The sequence below is a fragment of the Pseudopipra pipra genome, chromosome 24 (genome assembly GCF_036250125.1).
Source record: "Pseudopipra pipra isolate bDixPip1 chromosome 24, bDixPip1.hap1, whole genome shotgun sequence".
Lineage (NCBI taxonomy): Eukaryota > Metazoa > Chordata > Aves > Passeriformes > Pipridae > Pseudopipra > Pseudopipra pipra.
In genome coordinates, this window is record NC_087572.1 from 5361526 (window position 1) to 5376081 (window position 14556).

The 14556-nt window shown below is 48.3% G+C and overlaps 1 protein-coding gene across 8 annotated transcripts in view; it reads right to left on the reverse strand.

The window, feature by feature from the left end:
- The window catches only part of PUM1 (pumilio RNA binding family member 1), an 81807-nt gene that overhangs the window by 64886 nt on the left and 2365 nt on the right, over positions 1-14556 (reverse strand). For 7 of the 8 annotated variants that reach the window (XM_064635275.1, XM_064635268.1, XM_064635274.1 and 4 more), the window contains exon 2: positions 12051-12421. In XM_064635275.1, the coding sequence (XP_064491345.1) occupies positions 12051-12410 (360 nt within the window). In that variant the 5' untranslated portion in view covers positions 12411-12421. Of the gene's footprint in view, positions 1-12050; positions 12422-14023; positions 14151-14556 lie in introns of those variants that run through there. The other variant, XM_064635267.1, reaches the window with a different exon arrangement.

Here is a 14556-nt window from a genome sequence, read left to right on the forward strand (position 1 = left end):
AGAAGGTTGCTCCTGCCAGCCCCAGCTTTCCAGGTTCCCATTCCCTGCTCCCCATTTTAGAGGCTGCCTTTCCCCTTCCTTAGGCCAGGATCTCTCTGGCCCCCAGCAGTTGTTCTCCCACCACCCTCATTCCCACTCCTGGCCAGGAGTGCACATCCCCCCAGGAGCAGAGCTCTGGAGAGGACTCCTCCTTTCTGATCACACACGACACCAGCCAGCTTGCTTTGGAACCCCACTTCCCAAAATTCAGGCCGTGCACATCAACATCACGCTGCTGAATGAGCTACAAACCATTCCATCACACCAGAACATCCTTCCCCTTCCCATCAAAGGCTGTGAATGCACTCGGGAATTATGTAAATCTCATTCAAGAAGAGCAATTTCCAGGCAGGCTGCTGGAGGAATGTGTGTCACTGTAACACACTGCAGCTACAGCCACTCCACTGACTCAGAAATAATTCCCTGCACACCCCAAAGCGGATTCACCACCGGCCATGCCCAGGAACTGAAGCAAATCCACCAGATCCTACACTTCAGCGAGGCTGAGGGGAATTCAGCCCCTCCAGAGGCCTCTTCACCAACCCTCACCTCTGCTCTGAAAAACGGGTGATAAAGCAAGAAAGACCCAGCTGAACTCCTCAGTGCACATCTCTCTGGGTCAGACCTCTGAATATTATTCTGTGTCCTGAATCCCAGGATCACTGAGGTTGGAAAAGCCCTCTCATCCCATGGATCCCCCCTGTGCCCAATGCCCACCTTGTCCCCCAGCCCAGAGCACTCAGTGCCACAGCCGGGCCTTCCTGGGACACCTCCAGGGCTGGGCACTCCAAACCTCCCTGGGCAGCCCCTGCCAAGGCCTGACCACCCTTTCCAGGGAGAAATTCCTGCTGATGTCCCACCTGAGCCTCCCCTGGCACAGCCTGAGGCCGTTCCCTCTCCTCCTGTCCCTTGTTCCCTGGGAGCAGAGCCCGACCCCCCCCGGCTCCCCCCTCCTGTCAGGGGGTTGCAGAGCCAGAAGGTCCCCCCTGAGCCTCCTTTTCTCCAGGCTGAGCCCCCCCAGCTCCCTCAGCTGCTCCTGCTGCTCCAGCCCCTTCCCTGGACACCTCCAGCCCCTCAATGTCTTCCTTGTCATGAAGGGCCCAGAACTGGACACAGGATTTGAGATGCCCCACACCAGTGCCCAGCACAGAGGGACAATCCCTGCCCTGGCCCTGCTGCCACATCAGTGCTGGCACAGCCCAGGTGCCCTTGGCCTCTTGCCCTCCTGGGCACAGCCTGGCTCGTGTCCAGCCACTGTCACCAGCACCCCCAGGGCCTCTTCCACCTTTCCAGCTGCTCTGCCCCCAGCCTGGAGCTGCAGGGGGTTGCTGTGACCCAAGGACAGGACCCAACACTTGGCCTTGTTGGGTCCAATGAACCCCTCGGCCTCACACACACTCTGGGGCTCCAGAGGCCTTTTCCAATTCCCACAGCAGACACTCAGTGCCTATTTCAGGAGGATGGACCACAATGTTTTCAGCTCTCACCTACTGCAGATTCTAATAACCCAAACTCATTTCTCCCCGGGTCAGTGGCCACTTCAAACCTCCACCTCTCAGGCAGCAAGAGCCTCTCAGCAGCTCTGAATCAAACATTCGTTGTTGAGGATTTTTTCATCCCCACGGATTTCCCAGCCCCTCAAGCAGCACACAGCCAGTTTTTGCCAGGCAGCCACCTCACACAGGACAATTGCAGTTTATTTATTTTTAAATAAGATTAGAGGGCCTCACCACCACAAAACTCAATGACAGCAACTCAGAAGCAAATGCTTTTTGTGGTTCCAAAGCCACCCAGACTCTAGTCCTCGTCCATCTGGAGCACTTTGGAATTCACAGAGCTACACCAGACACAGGGAATGCACAATTCCAGCAGCTAAAGATGTTCTCTGTGCTGGTCCCTGTGGTGCTGAGCCTGCTGCTCACCTACCACACAAAGCCAGGGCAAGACACTTTTCCCTGCGTGAAACACACTCTGTCATGGATTTAAGTTTTGGAAGTTGCCTCATATAGAAGAGCAAAGACTCAGGTGATCATCGTGGGCATCACCAAAGAGCCAGAGGTCTGGTTCACCCACAGAGGGGGAGAGTGGAGGGATCAACTGACAGACAGGAGTCAGGACCAAATCCCTCCTGATACCCCTCCAACACATCCCCCCAAACACAGCGTGGTGTCCCTGCAGCACAGCAAAGGATTGCAGGGAAGGGGCCAAGGAGATGTTCCAAGGGCTGGAGCCAGGCTGGGAGAGCTGGGGGGGTTCACCTGGAGAAGAGAAGGCTCCAGGGAGAGCTGAGAGCCCCTGGCAGGGCCTAAAGGGGCACCAGGAGAGCTGGAGAGGGACTGGGGACAAGGGATGAAGGGACAGCAAAGGGGAATGGCTTCCCACTGCCAGAGGGCAGGGATAGATGGGATATCAGGGACAGATTCTTTCCTGTGAGAACTGCAAATCCCACTATTTCCTCTCTGTGTTCAGGGTGGCAGCTGGAAAAGCTGTGCCACGTGTCCCATGGTTAGAAAATAGTCATGCCTTCCCCTGCATCCCAGAAGGATTCCAGCACAGGAAGGACATCAACCTGTTGGAGCAAATCCAGAAGAGGCTACTAAGATGATCAGAGGGATGGAGCAGCTCTCCTGGGAGGAAAGGCTGGGGGATTTGGGATTGTTCAGCCTGGAGAAGAAAAAGGCTTCTGGGTGACCAAATCTGGCCTTCCAGTACCTGAAGGGAGCTGCCAAGAAAGATGGAGAGAGACTATTTCCAAGGGATGGAGGGACAGGACACAGGGAATGGCTTCCCACTGCCAGAGGGCAGGGATAGATGGGATACTGGGAAGGAATTCTTCCCTGTGAGGGAATTGAGGCCCTGGTACAGGCTGCCCAGAGAAGCTGTGGCTGCCCCATCCCTGGGACAGTGGAAGGTGTCCCTGCCCATGGCAGGGGTGGAACTGGATGAGCTTCAAGGTCCCTTCCCACCCAAACCAGCCTGTGATTCCATGATTCCCAGAAACCTGCAGCACCAAACCCAGGCACCCGAGAGGAGCCCGGGCACGGCTGGTGCTGCAAAGCCCAGTTAATTTTAAGCCAGCAAACAAGCAGGCCCAGGGGGCTAAATGGCACTTGTCAGAAGGAATTCTGCAGTCAGTTAAATTAACAGCAGCTGGGGCCCCAAACTGTCCTTCCGATTACTAAACAGGGATGTGAAGGACCTCACAAATTAGCAGGAGAGCAACAGTAAATTTACCTTGGGATTTCCAGCAGTGTCTTTTTTATTCTAGAATAATCCAAGTGGGTTTTTTTTCCCCCCTCCCAACCAGCAAAGCAGCTGAATTGTAATTTTAAGTAAATATTAATGTCAACAATCAGTGGTAATACTGCCCCTTATATTAAGCAAATATGGTTGCTAATATGACCTTTACATATAAATTCCAAGCGCAAGACTGTATCCCATTTCATGGGCTGCAGGTATCTCAGGGGATTGTACAGCAGCTTCATATATTAAGGAATCCTCATTTATGGAGAATTTATATTCACCTACACAGACACGCAGCAAAACCAGCCAAGGCAAAAAATTCCACTCTTAACCCCCAAGGATTTTTTTTCTTCCTCCTTATACAGCTGATGTTTCCCCAGGAAGAGAAACTCAAGTGGAATTAAACAAAGAAATACAACAATCAGACACACAGGAGGAAAAAAAAAAATAATTCAAAAACTAACTAGAAAGTCCTTTGGAGAAAAAGAAGCTAAAAAATAACCAGCTGAGAAATATCCTAGTGATGATCTAAAGCAAAATTGTCTGTAAAAGTGCACCATGAAGGTTCATGATTTTTTATTTTAATTTTTGAAGCTGGACATTAAACATATCAAATATCTGCATTTGTTAGGGGTAACAGTGACTGAAGAGGGTTTAATTATCTATTTCTATTAAGCCAATGATGTTAAAGAGGGAAACCAAAGCAAGCTAGAAGGTTGCTCCTGCCAGCCCCACCTTTCCAGGTTCCCATTCCCCACTCCCCATTTTAAAGGCCACCTTTCCCCTTTCCCAGCACTTCCTTAGGATCTATCCTGCCCCCAGCACTTGTTCTCCCACCACCCCTGTCCCCCAGTTCCCTTTCTGCCCAGGAGGCATCTGCTCCCACTGAGGCAGGATGGGCCCTGCAAAGCCAGGGATTTCTGAAGCTGGAACATGTAAATGGCTGATTTCAATATTTCTTTGATCTGCAGTAAATTACAGGGCCCAGTGCTGCCCTCAGTCCTGCCAGCCAAGCAAACCAGCTCCAGGGGATCCCAGGGATTCCTCCCTAGGGAATTCTGGGCGAAGCACCTTGAACTTATCCACCAGCCCAGCAAACAAAGGCACAGCCAGGGCTGGGTGCTGGGACCACAAAGCCACGGGAAGGGCTCACTCCTCAGCCTCTGCTGCTCCTGGGCAGCCTGGATGGGGGATGTTTGACAATGCTGGGGGCTCCTGGCAGGCACCACCACCAGGGTTTGCCTTAGAGTTGTGGCAAGGGAGCCTGGAGGGATCCTCCAAGGATTTCAGCTCTGCACAAGCTCGGTGGGCCCACCCTGCTGAGGGACCACTTGTTTTGCTTTTCTCTTCTGCAGAATAATGTGGGAAATCATGTTACACTTACACTCGTCAGGACAAACGTTATGACTTCCCAGCTCCTACACCAGAATCCCAGAACTGTTTGAGTTGGAAGGGACTTTAAAGCTCATCCAGTTCCAGCTCCTCCCATGGGCAGGGACACCTTCCACTGGACCAGGTTGCTCCAAACCCTGTCCAACCTGGCCTCGAAGATGAGCAGCATTTTGTTTCCCTGAGAAGAGATGAGAGATTCCAAGTTCTCCCTGTTTGCACAGGTACATTCCAGGTACACCTCCAAAAGTGTGATTATTACTTGAATGTTTATTTATAACTCATGTGCACTCTCTAAGTGTGAAAAGGCTGACGTCAGGTAACATTCCCATCCTTCAGGCCTACCCATTTTAAGTCTTTCCCAATTTGCCCATAAAAAATAATCCAAAAAAGCACAACCAAACATTATTTTTAGTAAGATATTCCTTAAAAAAAATTCAGCATTACTGTAACACCAGAATTGAGGCAGTGAGAACAAAAACCATCCATTAGAATGGAGAGTAGAAAACAAACAAACAAAAAAATACAGCTGGTTGAGGAGCCTAAATGCTTTGTAGCACTGGATTTATACACTCACAAATTGTTAAAGCTTTTTAAATCAACTAAAGGTTTACAAATTTCAGATGGAAACAAATGCCTCCTCCTCAGCTGGGGGAGGCTGCCTGAGCTGGTCTTGTTTGAACAGCTCACACAGCAGGTTATTTAGAAAATATCAGCTCTCAGTGCATTCATACACACATTTACAGGATACAGGAGAGGGGGAATGTATTTCCCAGCTGACAGTAAGAAAAGCATCACACACTCCAACACCAGGTTTGCCACCAACAACCAGACCCGGGGTTCAAATATGTTGTTCCACCAACTGATTACAGCCCTATTTTTAGCCCTCTCCTACAACAATAGTGGGTAAAGAAAGAATGTGAAGTCACAAGTATTAGACAGGATTAGGTGGTTTAACTACTATTTTTGTAGTAAAGGATCCATCGTCAGAATTGCTACTACCATTAGCACTGGAAGCAAAAAGCTATTGAAATGGCAGATTGGCTAATGCTGTACCTGGCACTGGGCCAAGATGATTAATGATTCAGGGGACAGAAATAACTGCAAGAAAAGCAGCCTTTCAGAGGGGCTCTCCTTCGTTAGCTAATTATGTTTTGCCTCGGATTTTATTCACCCAGGGAAGAGCTTCATTAACGTGGAATTTAGGTTACCCTGTGATGGCTCAGCACATATTGTTGGGGTGCAAAATTAAAAAATATTAAGTGACAGATGAAATAGTCTTAATGTTGCCCCTCTGGAGCTGGCAATGCCTGGGGAAAATTGTGCTCAGCATCCCAGGTGTGTGTCTGGATCAGTGGTGCTGTGCAAGCACTCAGGGCTACACTAAGATTGGGTTTATGTCCACCCAGCAGGGCTCTTCCTTTCACTCCCACTCTGACCCTCCAAGGTTTAAATTCAGAGGGAAAAAGGTATAAAGAAGGGACACAGCACTGTCTAATTGCAGTGCCAAGCTCTGCCAGGAGCAGATGTGAGTGGCCCTGTGCCACACCAACTGCTGCCAGCGAGGCTTTAGGAACAGTCAAGTTTCACCCCACAAAGTCTGAAGCAAAACTTCTGCACAGGGCAAATCACACATCCAGATGTTCCCAATAAAAACAACTGCCCTGGAATAAAAGTTATCCTTAGCAGAGGCAGGGGTAACAGGAGAGCTGGGAGCAGATCACTCACATCACATGGCACTGCACAAAGGCAAGTTTGTTCACGGCAAGATCAGAGAAAACAGCCTAAAATTGTCTCAGACACACCTAAGAGCAAGTTTTTAGAGCCAGGCAACAGCAGAGTCAGTGCTCTGGAACAGCTTGTGGACAGGGAGATTCCCCAGCAGCAGGAATGACTTGTGGCAGTTTGGGAGGATGGATTGGGTGGGTCAGATCTCACCGAAAGTTTACAAAAATGAATCACGACCTGCTCTGCAGATGGACAGAGAGGTCACAGCAACTCAGCAAACCACAAACTACACTAAGGGGAAAGCTGGGGAGAGGGAGGAAGAAAACAAGCAGGACAAGTTCTCTAATAAACCTCTACTCAAAGCACGCTTGGGCACAAAATATCAACTGAAATACTTGGAAGGCTTCTTGAAATTTGTAAATTCAGTAGTGTGAAAGTGTCTTTGCTCTTCCTGAGCAGACTATAATGGTGACAGACCACGGGAGAAATCCCAGAGCCAGCACACCAGGGCACTTGGGCAATCCCAACTAGAACCAGCATCCTGCCACTGCCTGTCAGGGACAGTAAAACCTGTGGATCTGGAGCAATATTAGATTCCTGAGGTAACTTTCTGAACATTTAGGGTGCTTTGTCTCCCCTGTACATCAGGGGGATTTTACAACACACAACCTTAAATGTTCAGCTAAACCAATCTACTTGTGCTCCTTCTACCTTGGGAAGAATGTTCAAAAGGCAATATAAAGCAGAAAACTAAATTAAATGTTCCAATTCCCCTCCCAAGACACCCCTTTACTACGGAGAAATCTCTGTGAAACAAATCAGCCAAACCAGACATTTTATTTCAGCAAGGAATTATGTCCTAAATTACCTGGGTATCGAGTTAGTATCGGCTTCAGGGTCAGCAGAAGGAAAGCCCTGACCAGTTCACCGGGATACAAGGAAGTTTCCCAGGAAAATTCAACAGATTTAATCAAACATGCATCAGAAATGAAACATTTCACCAGAAGCCATCTTCGAGAGCCGAGCCACATGTGCTGTCACACGGTGTATGTGACAAGGGACTCACTCCATGGCTTCAACTCCAGCTCAGACAACAAACCCGAGTATTCAGAGCACAGCAGCCCTCAAATGCTCTTTCCACAGATCAGAAATCATGGAATGGTTTGGGTTGGGAGGGAAACTAAAAGATCATCCCTTTCCACCCCCTGCCATGGGCAGGGACACCTTCCACTAACCCAGGTTGGTCCAAGCCCTGTCCAACCTGGCCTTGGACACTTCCAGGGATGGGGTGAAACCTCTGTCCTCAAGAGTTCACTGTCACTTGAAGAGGATCTCCCTTTGGAAGAACGAACACCAGGGCTTCCAGGACCTTTTTAGAGGACCTTGCCACAACTTTAAGGCAAACCCTGGTCATGGTGCCTGCCAAGAGACCCCCAACATTGTCAAACACCCCAAATGCAGATGCTCTCAGAGCAGGGAGCAGCATTTTGAGTAGCTGTGCTCCAGAGGGAACCTGCCAGGAGAATCACCTTCTGCCTCCACTTGAATTCAAGCTCCCAGTGAAGAACTTGCACGGTCATATTGCCAAAAGGCAAAACACTGAGCATAAACCCCAGTCCCAGCCCTGTTGCTCTCACTATTCTTCACCAACTACATGTGAAAAATTCCCCACATTCAACAAGGCGATCCCTGCAGAGTTCCATTGTCTCCAGTTATTAATTAAACATGCTCTCAGAGAAAGCAAATGCCTGAAATCATTTGCTTCCACTGAGCAACTCCCACACTACCCGAACTGCAATCCAGACAGTCTAAGTATATCCATTCACTGCAATTCCAGAGGGACCACCACCACAGGAACTCTGCCTTCACTCCAGTTCAAGAACACACAAGCCACAGGAGACCCCATCCAAGAAAGCCCAGCCAATTTTCCTAAAAAACCTGCTCAGTGTTGATAACTTGGCCCAGCTGAATATCTCAACTGTGGTTTTGCTCCCCCCAGGAGCTGTTGGGGGTTGTAGGATCTGTGCAACCTTTCATGGCCAAGACAAACCCAACCCAGGCCATTACTCACCTGGAGCCATCCTGTGCCTCTACCTACGTGATGTTCTGATCTCTATCCGTGTTTTTTCCTGGATAAAGAGCATAAAAACACCCCAGAGCAGCCAGGGGAACTGTCTGCCCTACAGCAATCAGGCACTGGCAGTGAATGACACACTCAACCTCTTCATTTTAATATTAAAATTACTGCTGGACCCTGACACTCAACCTCATCCTGCTGCTTTTTGGGATAAAAAGAGAAGGGTACATTTAGCAGTCAGGATCTGGCTGGTGGAAGTGTCTTCCATGTAAAATGTGGTGATTGAGGATTTGGAGCTGCAGACAGCTGGGATGTGGCTTAGGAGCTCTGAGAATCCGGGCTAGGAAAAGAGAAAAAAGGCTGATTCCACCATCATTTCAGTGTCTGAAGGGACAAAGAGGAATTCATAATATTTGCTATTTGGCTATATCTAATTTATAATATTTACTATTTATGATATTTGCTATTTATTTGGAGTTTATAATATTTGCTGGGGCTGGTGACCCTTTGATACCTAAATGTGTAAAATGACAGGAGCATCTTTAACTGCTTAATTTTATATAAAAACTTGGCCCTGCACACCTTATGGAAAAGGGGAAAATGCAACAGGAAATGAGAATTTCTAGGTAAAACACAAAAAGAACCAGCATTTTCCTAAGGAGAGGACACCACCTACTTCCTTGGGAGGAGATAAACTTCTCCTGAAGTTCATCCCTGCTAAAGCCACTCATGGCTCAGTTCCACGGGATGAGAAGTGACCAGGAAGAACAGCTGGCACAACAAAAACATGAAAAACAAGGATAACGTGGCTGAGTCCTGACTCACAGCACTCCTGGGGTTTAGGAACCCCATGAAAAGCTATCATTTGGGAAAACTCACTGGAGTATTATCACCAACAGACAGAGATGGCTGTCTGCATGTGCAACAAAGGAGAAACTGGGATTCAACAATTCAAATCCCTCTACCTTTAATTACCACCTCCCAAGCTCCAGGTAGACATTAACCCATATTAGCCTCTAATTATTCTTTTCTGACTTCCCATTATCTTTTAGCTACTGAGTTTCCTAACCAGTCTTCCAGGCTGGGCCCTCGCTGCACTATCTTTGAAAGTCTAAAATAAAAAGTACAGGAATAGAAGTGTATCCATAAGAAACTGAGACTCAGCAGAGCCATCCATGATTCACCTCCTCCCTCCCTGCATGTCCCAGCACTTCCTTCCACTTCTGTTCTTACAGGACAAATTCAATTCTACCCCAGCTAAGCCCAAACTGAATTAAATCACTTTGCATGCATAAGATCAGCCCTTGCTCCATGGAATTATTAATTTAAGAAGCAGATGTAGAGGTGGCCAAAAAGTCAAAAGGTATGGCAGTATTAAGATTACATATATCCTACAGTTGAGTAAAACCCCAAGGCAGCCAGGGAACCATGGAAAGAGAGGCCCCAGGAAGGGATGGAACAACAAGCCAGCTCAAAGTGCCCAGCAGTCACTGGAGCACAGGGTATCACAGCAGGACAGGCTGAGTGCCCCACCTCAGAGCTCACTCTGCAGACATCAAACCCAAGGGCTGGTTCAGAGATGAACACTGAATGCAAACCACCAGGACCATGTGATAAACACCAAAAAGCACCAGGAAGCAGAACAGATAAAGCCCCATTAAATCTGTTGGGGGGGGTATTTCCTGAGCTCAGCTCACAGAACACCCTGGAGGAAACACTGAAAGCATCCCCCAGAACCTTGGGAGCTCCCTCCTGCAGGTGTGTTCTGCCCATACAACCTTCTCACAAGTGTCCTGCCTCCAAAAGGTACATGCACTGCATTTCAGAAGTTCATTTAAACTAGATAAGCTAATGAGTTTCCTTTCATTAAGTGATGTATTTATAACTATCATTTCATTCAGGAAGTTACTGAAGAAAAACCAAGCTGAGCAACAAAACACTGACAACACATCTACAGGCAGGATTCTTCTGTTTGAGTCTGTTTAAGTCTTTTCATTATTAAACAAATACAAGTTCAAATACCAGCAGAGCTTTTAATGAGTGCAAGCTTGGAGTGTCCCGCCCTCACCCCCCTTATCTCCAGTGAGTTTTGCTGTCTTTGCTTTCAGGGGTTTTCAGTGAAAGGAAGATGAAAGCGCGAGCTGGAGGAAAAGAGGATTGAGAATTATGACATCATTTTCATTCATGAAGTCACCTTTCCCCAAAATGCCCAAACAAGAGCAGTCCCTGCCCAGGCATCCTCACCCCAGACTGCAGGACAGCTTTGATTTGAAAGACCTACAAGTTCCAGCCCTGCAGCAAGAAATTGTTGCTTATTGTTTCTTACACAACTTAAGGCACGTTAAGATCTCTTGCACTGATGTCTCTTGAAACAAGTTTTACATGGAGTGACTGAAAACTTGGATAGTAAACAAAAATTACAGTTTCAATGGAGTTATTTCCTTGGAAGTGATATCCAAAGTACTATGTTTCCACATAAAGGAACAACAATATTTTTCTAGCTGCTTCGTTCCTATTGTAGTATTTTATGTGATTTTTTTTTTCTTCCAGAACAAATTAACAGGGCACTTGGGTTTATTTCTTTGCTGATGTACGCAGTGACTTCAGTGAGGTTGCAAAATTCCCTGCAATGTTTACTTTTCAATGGTCTGGTTGGCAACACATCCCCCGGGGAGGCACAGCAGAGGAGCAAGGGCTTGGCTGCTTTGATTTGAAAAACAAGGGGTAGATGTTCAGAAAGGTTGCAAAAGCTCTGTGTCTGCTGCCCTGGCAATATTTGTGGGGATCATTCTTTTTTAAAATGTGCTTACACTCGGGTTCTGCTGCCTCTCAGAGAGGAAGCACATCCCTGTCTTTGATGAGTGAGTTACAGGTCACAGACAGCAAGAGGAGTGAGTCATACACTCATTTAACTCCAGCTCAACTCACAATGCAAGCACTGAAAGGACTTCTAGTAAACACTACTACAGACACATCTTGGCCCACCACCCTTTAAGTGGCTCTGAGAACTCACTGCATTTGTAAAACCACTGTTTTGTGCCATTCTTAAAGCTGTTCTCTTCCCAGCTCAGCTTAGCACACCATCAGCACCTTCCCCTCCCAATTACAACCAGAAAACCCCAAAGCAAAGGAACCCAGGAAAACACATCACCAGTAACTTCCACCACTGTGTTTTCCAATATTGGGAAGTGTAAAAGCCCAACCTACATGCATTGGCAGTTTTGTAATACCATTACATAAGAATTATTTAACTACAGCAACAGATTTGAAAAGCAGCAGCAGCAGCCACGGCCATGCTGGTTCACACATCAGAAAAAAAACACAGAAATCAATAAAGGGCCCGATGACTTTTGTAAACATGCCTTTGACTGTCACAGAGAGCAGACCAGGATTTCAACACCCTCGAGAGCAGACACCTTTCAGCTCAGAGCTACCGAGGCACCACAAAAAGCACGACCGTCCGTCGCCACTCCGACCACACCAGAACCGGACCCAGCTTTAAAAGTGTCTTTAAAAGCCTCTCTAACAAGTCTGGGTGCAAGGGGAGCTTGCAGCCCCTGAGCTGGTGCTGTACCTGGTGCTCTGCGTGGATGTTGTCCCCGGTGGGCCAGCGGTGTTTGCTGTTGTTGTAGCCGCCGCCGCTCCCTCCTCCCCCGAGCTGCTCCCCGTGCTGCCTCTGGAAGAAATAATCCACCATGGCGTCGTCCTGGGAGCGGCCTGCCACCCCTATGGAGCCCGGAACGGGACTGGAGTGTGTCCCTGCTGCGAGGGCCTGGTTTGCAGCTGGCTGTGGCTGAGCCTGGGACCCTGTTCCAGATGTCAGTACAACAGGCATGTTGGGATTAGCTGTATCTTGAGTGTGCTGCTTCAGGTGGGGGCTGAACGAGTCCTGCCACAGAACTGCTTTTCTCTTCAAAACACACGCTACGCTCATTCCACCAGCACCTGGAGCGGGGAGAGACGGTGGGAAAGGGAGATGGAAAAGAAAACATGAAATCCTTGCAGCTTCTCACATGTTGAATAAATCCCTACAGTCTTTACATTTAAAATAACACCCATCTTGTGACTGGCAGGGAACATCACGGTGGCAAATCTGAGAATCCCAGAATATGCCAAGTTGGAAGGGACCCCCAAGGATCATGGAGTCCAACCCTCAGCCCTGCACAGGCCCAGCCCCAAGAGTCACCCCCTGTGCCCCAGAGGATCAGCCAAACCCTCCTGCAGCTCTGGCAGCCTTGGGGCTGTGCCCACTGCCCTGGGGAGCCTGGGCAGTGCCCAACCAGCCTCTGGGGGAAGAACCTTTGCCTGAGATCCACCCTGAGCCTGCCCTGACACAGCTCCAGCCGTTCCCTGGGTGCTGTCCCTGCTCCCCCAGAGCAGAGCTCAGTCCCTGCCCCTCCTCTGCCCCTGCCCAGGCAGTTGGAACTGCACTGAGGTCTCCCCTCGGTCTCCTCTGACTCCTTTTAACACTCATTTGCTCCATTAACCCAGCAGCTGAAACAGCACCTAAAAATGCATATTAGCCAGAAATCCCACACTCAGTGCTGCACAGGGTTATCAGGACACACAAGACTTGTGCAAGGTGCCCATCAAGCTGACATCAGAATGGGAATTTCAGTGGTGGACAACACACTCACTGGAGTGCTGCCACAGAAAACTGCAGGAAAAAAGCTCCCAAAAACCCCAGTGGAACACAAATGACACCAGCAGTGCCTGTTTACACCGGACAAATGAGGGCAGATCCTCAATCAATACAAACACACAGCCCCACTGCATCCCACTGTATCCCGATGTGTTCCCTCAGTCAGGCAAAGCAGCAAAGCAACACTCGGGAGTTGCTTTTTTTTCCCCAATGTAAACCTAAAATCCTGGAATTCTGCTTGTACAGTAAGGAGTCCCCAACACAATGTGCTCTCTTCCTGCTAACTCAGAAGCTGGCTGTGGTCATGAGACATAACACACTGGCACGTTTTAGGAGATTCCCTGGAAAAAGGGCAGGTAACCCCTGGTGCCCGGGATCTCGGGAGAACCTTCCAGAGCTGGCACAACCAGCAGTGCCAGTTCCACTGCTGATGGCACCAGGGCAAAACAGGACTCATAAAACCCCTCCAATACATTCTCAGGGCCCAATGCACCGAATACCCCAATAAAGCACCTCAATAAATAAATAAAATACACCCAAAACAACCCAGGACAACCAGCAAACGAGGCAGACATTTCCTATTCCCCAGACATTTTGGCAACATCCCAGCAGCACAAACCCACAGAATTTTGTTTGGTATTTTAAGCCAGTGCTATCAGAGCAATAAAGGTACTACAGGTGTGAACAGCAAAGTGTTTTCCCTATTATATAACCCTCAGACATAAAGCAAATTTATATTTAAAGGCATGGGACAGTCCTGGTTGGTCTTTACTAAAAAGTTTATATGACTTCCAGCACATAAATGCAAGAGTTCTAAGGATGGAACTGGAGTGGTGGGGGGTGTTTAGGCCTTAGGGCCTCCCAGCACAGCTGCACACCAGCCCCAGGACCCTTTACTGCTGTACCTTGGTGGCTCCTGAGAGCAGCTCTGAGGTCCTCAAAGTTCCCTCCCTGCTCATCACAGCAGTTCTGAACAACAGCAACTCCTACAAGGAACTTCCAAGAACAGTTTTCTGCCGGTGGGGAGAGAAAGTTGACACGAAAATAAAAAACTCGAGCCCTATCTCTGATCAAACTCCGTGAGGTTTGTCCCACTAACTGAAAGCAGGGTTAATATTCAGAAGAAAACGACTCTGAAAACTGCAGAGATCAGATGTTTTTTAATTGCACCCACAACGTGATTTGTTGCCCCACACACAGCCCCCGAGGCCACTCTGCAGGGCTTTTTATACACTCACAACTTAAACAGCAAGAACATTCAACAGGACTAACTCCCCCGGCTCCCAAAGAGCCTGGAAATCACCACCTTCCCCAAATACTTGAAAAAACACTGTGAAAACACAGTATTGCTAAATCTTCACTGATGTTAAGGATACAATTCGATTTAATGCCATTTTCCCCTTAGTTTCCCTTTTGTAAACAGTATCAAAAATCCTTC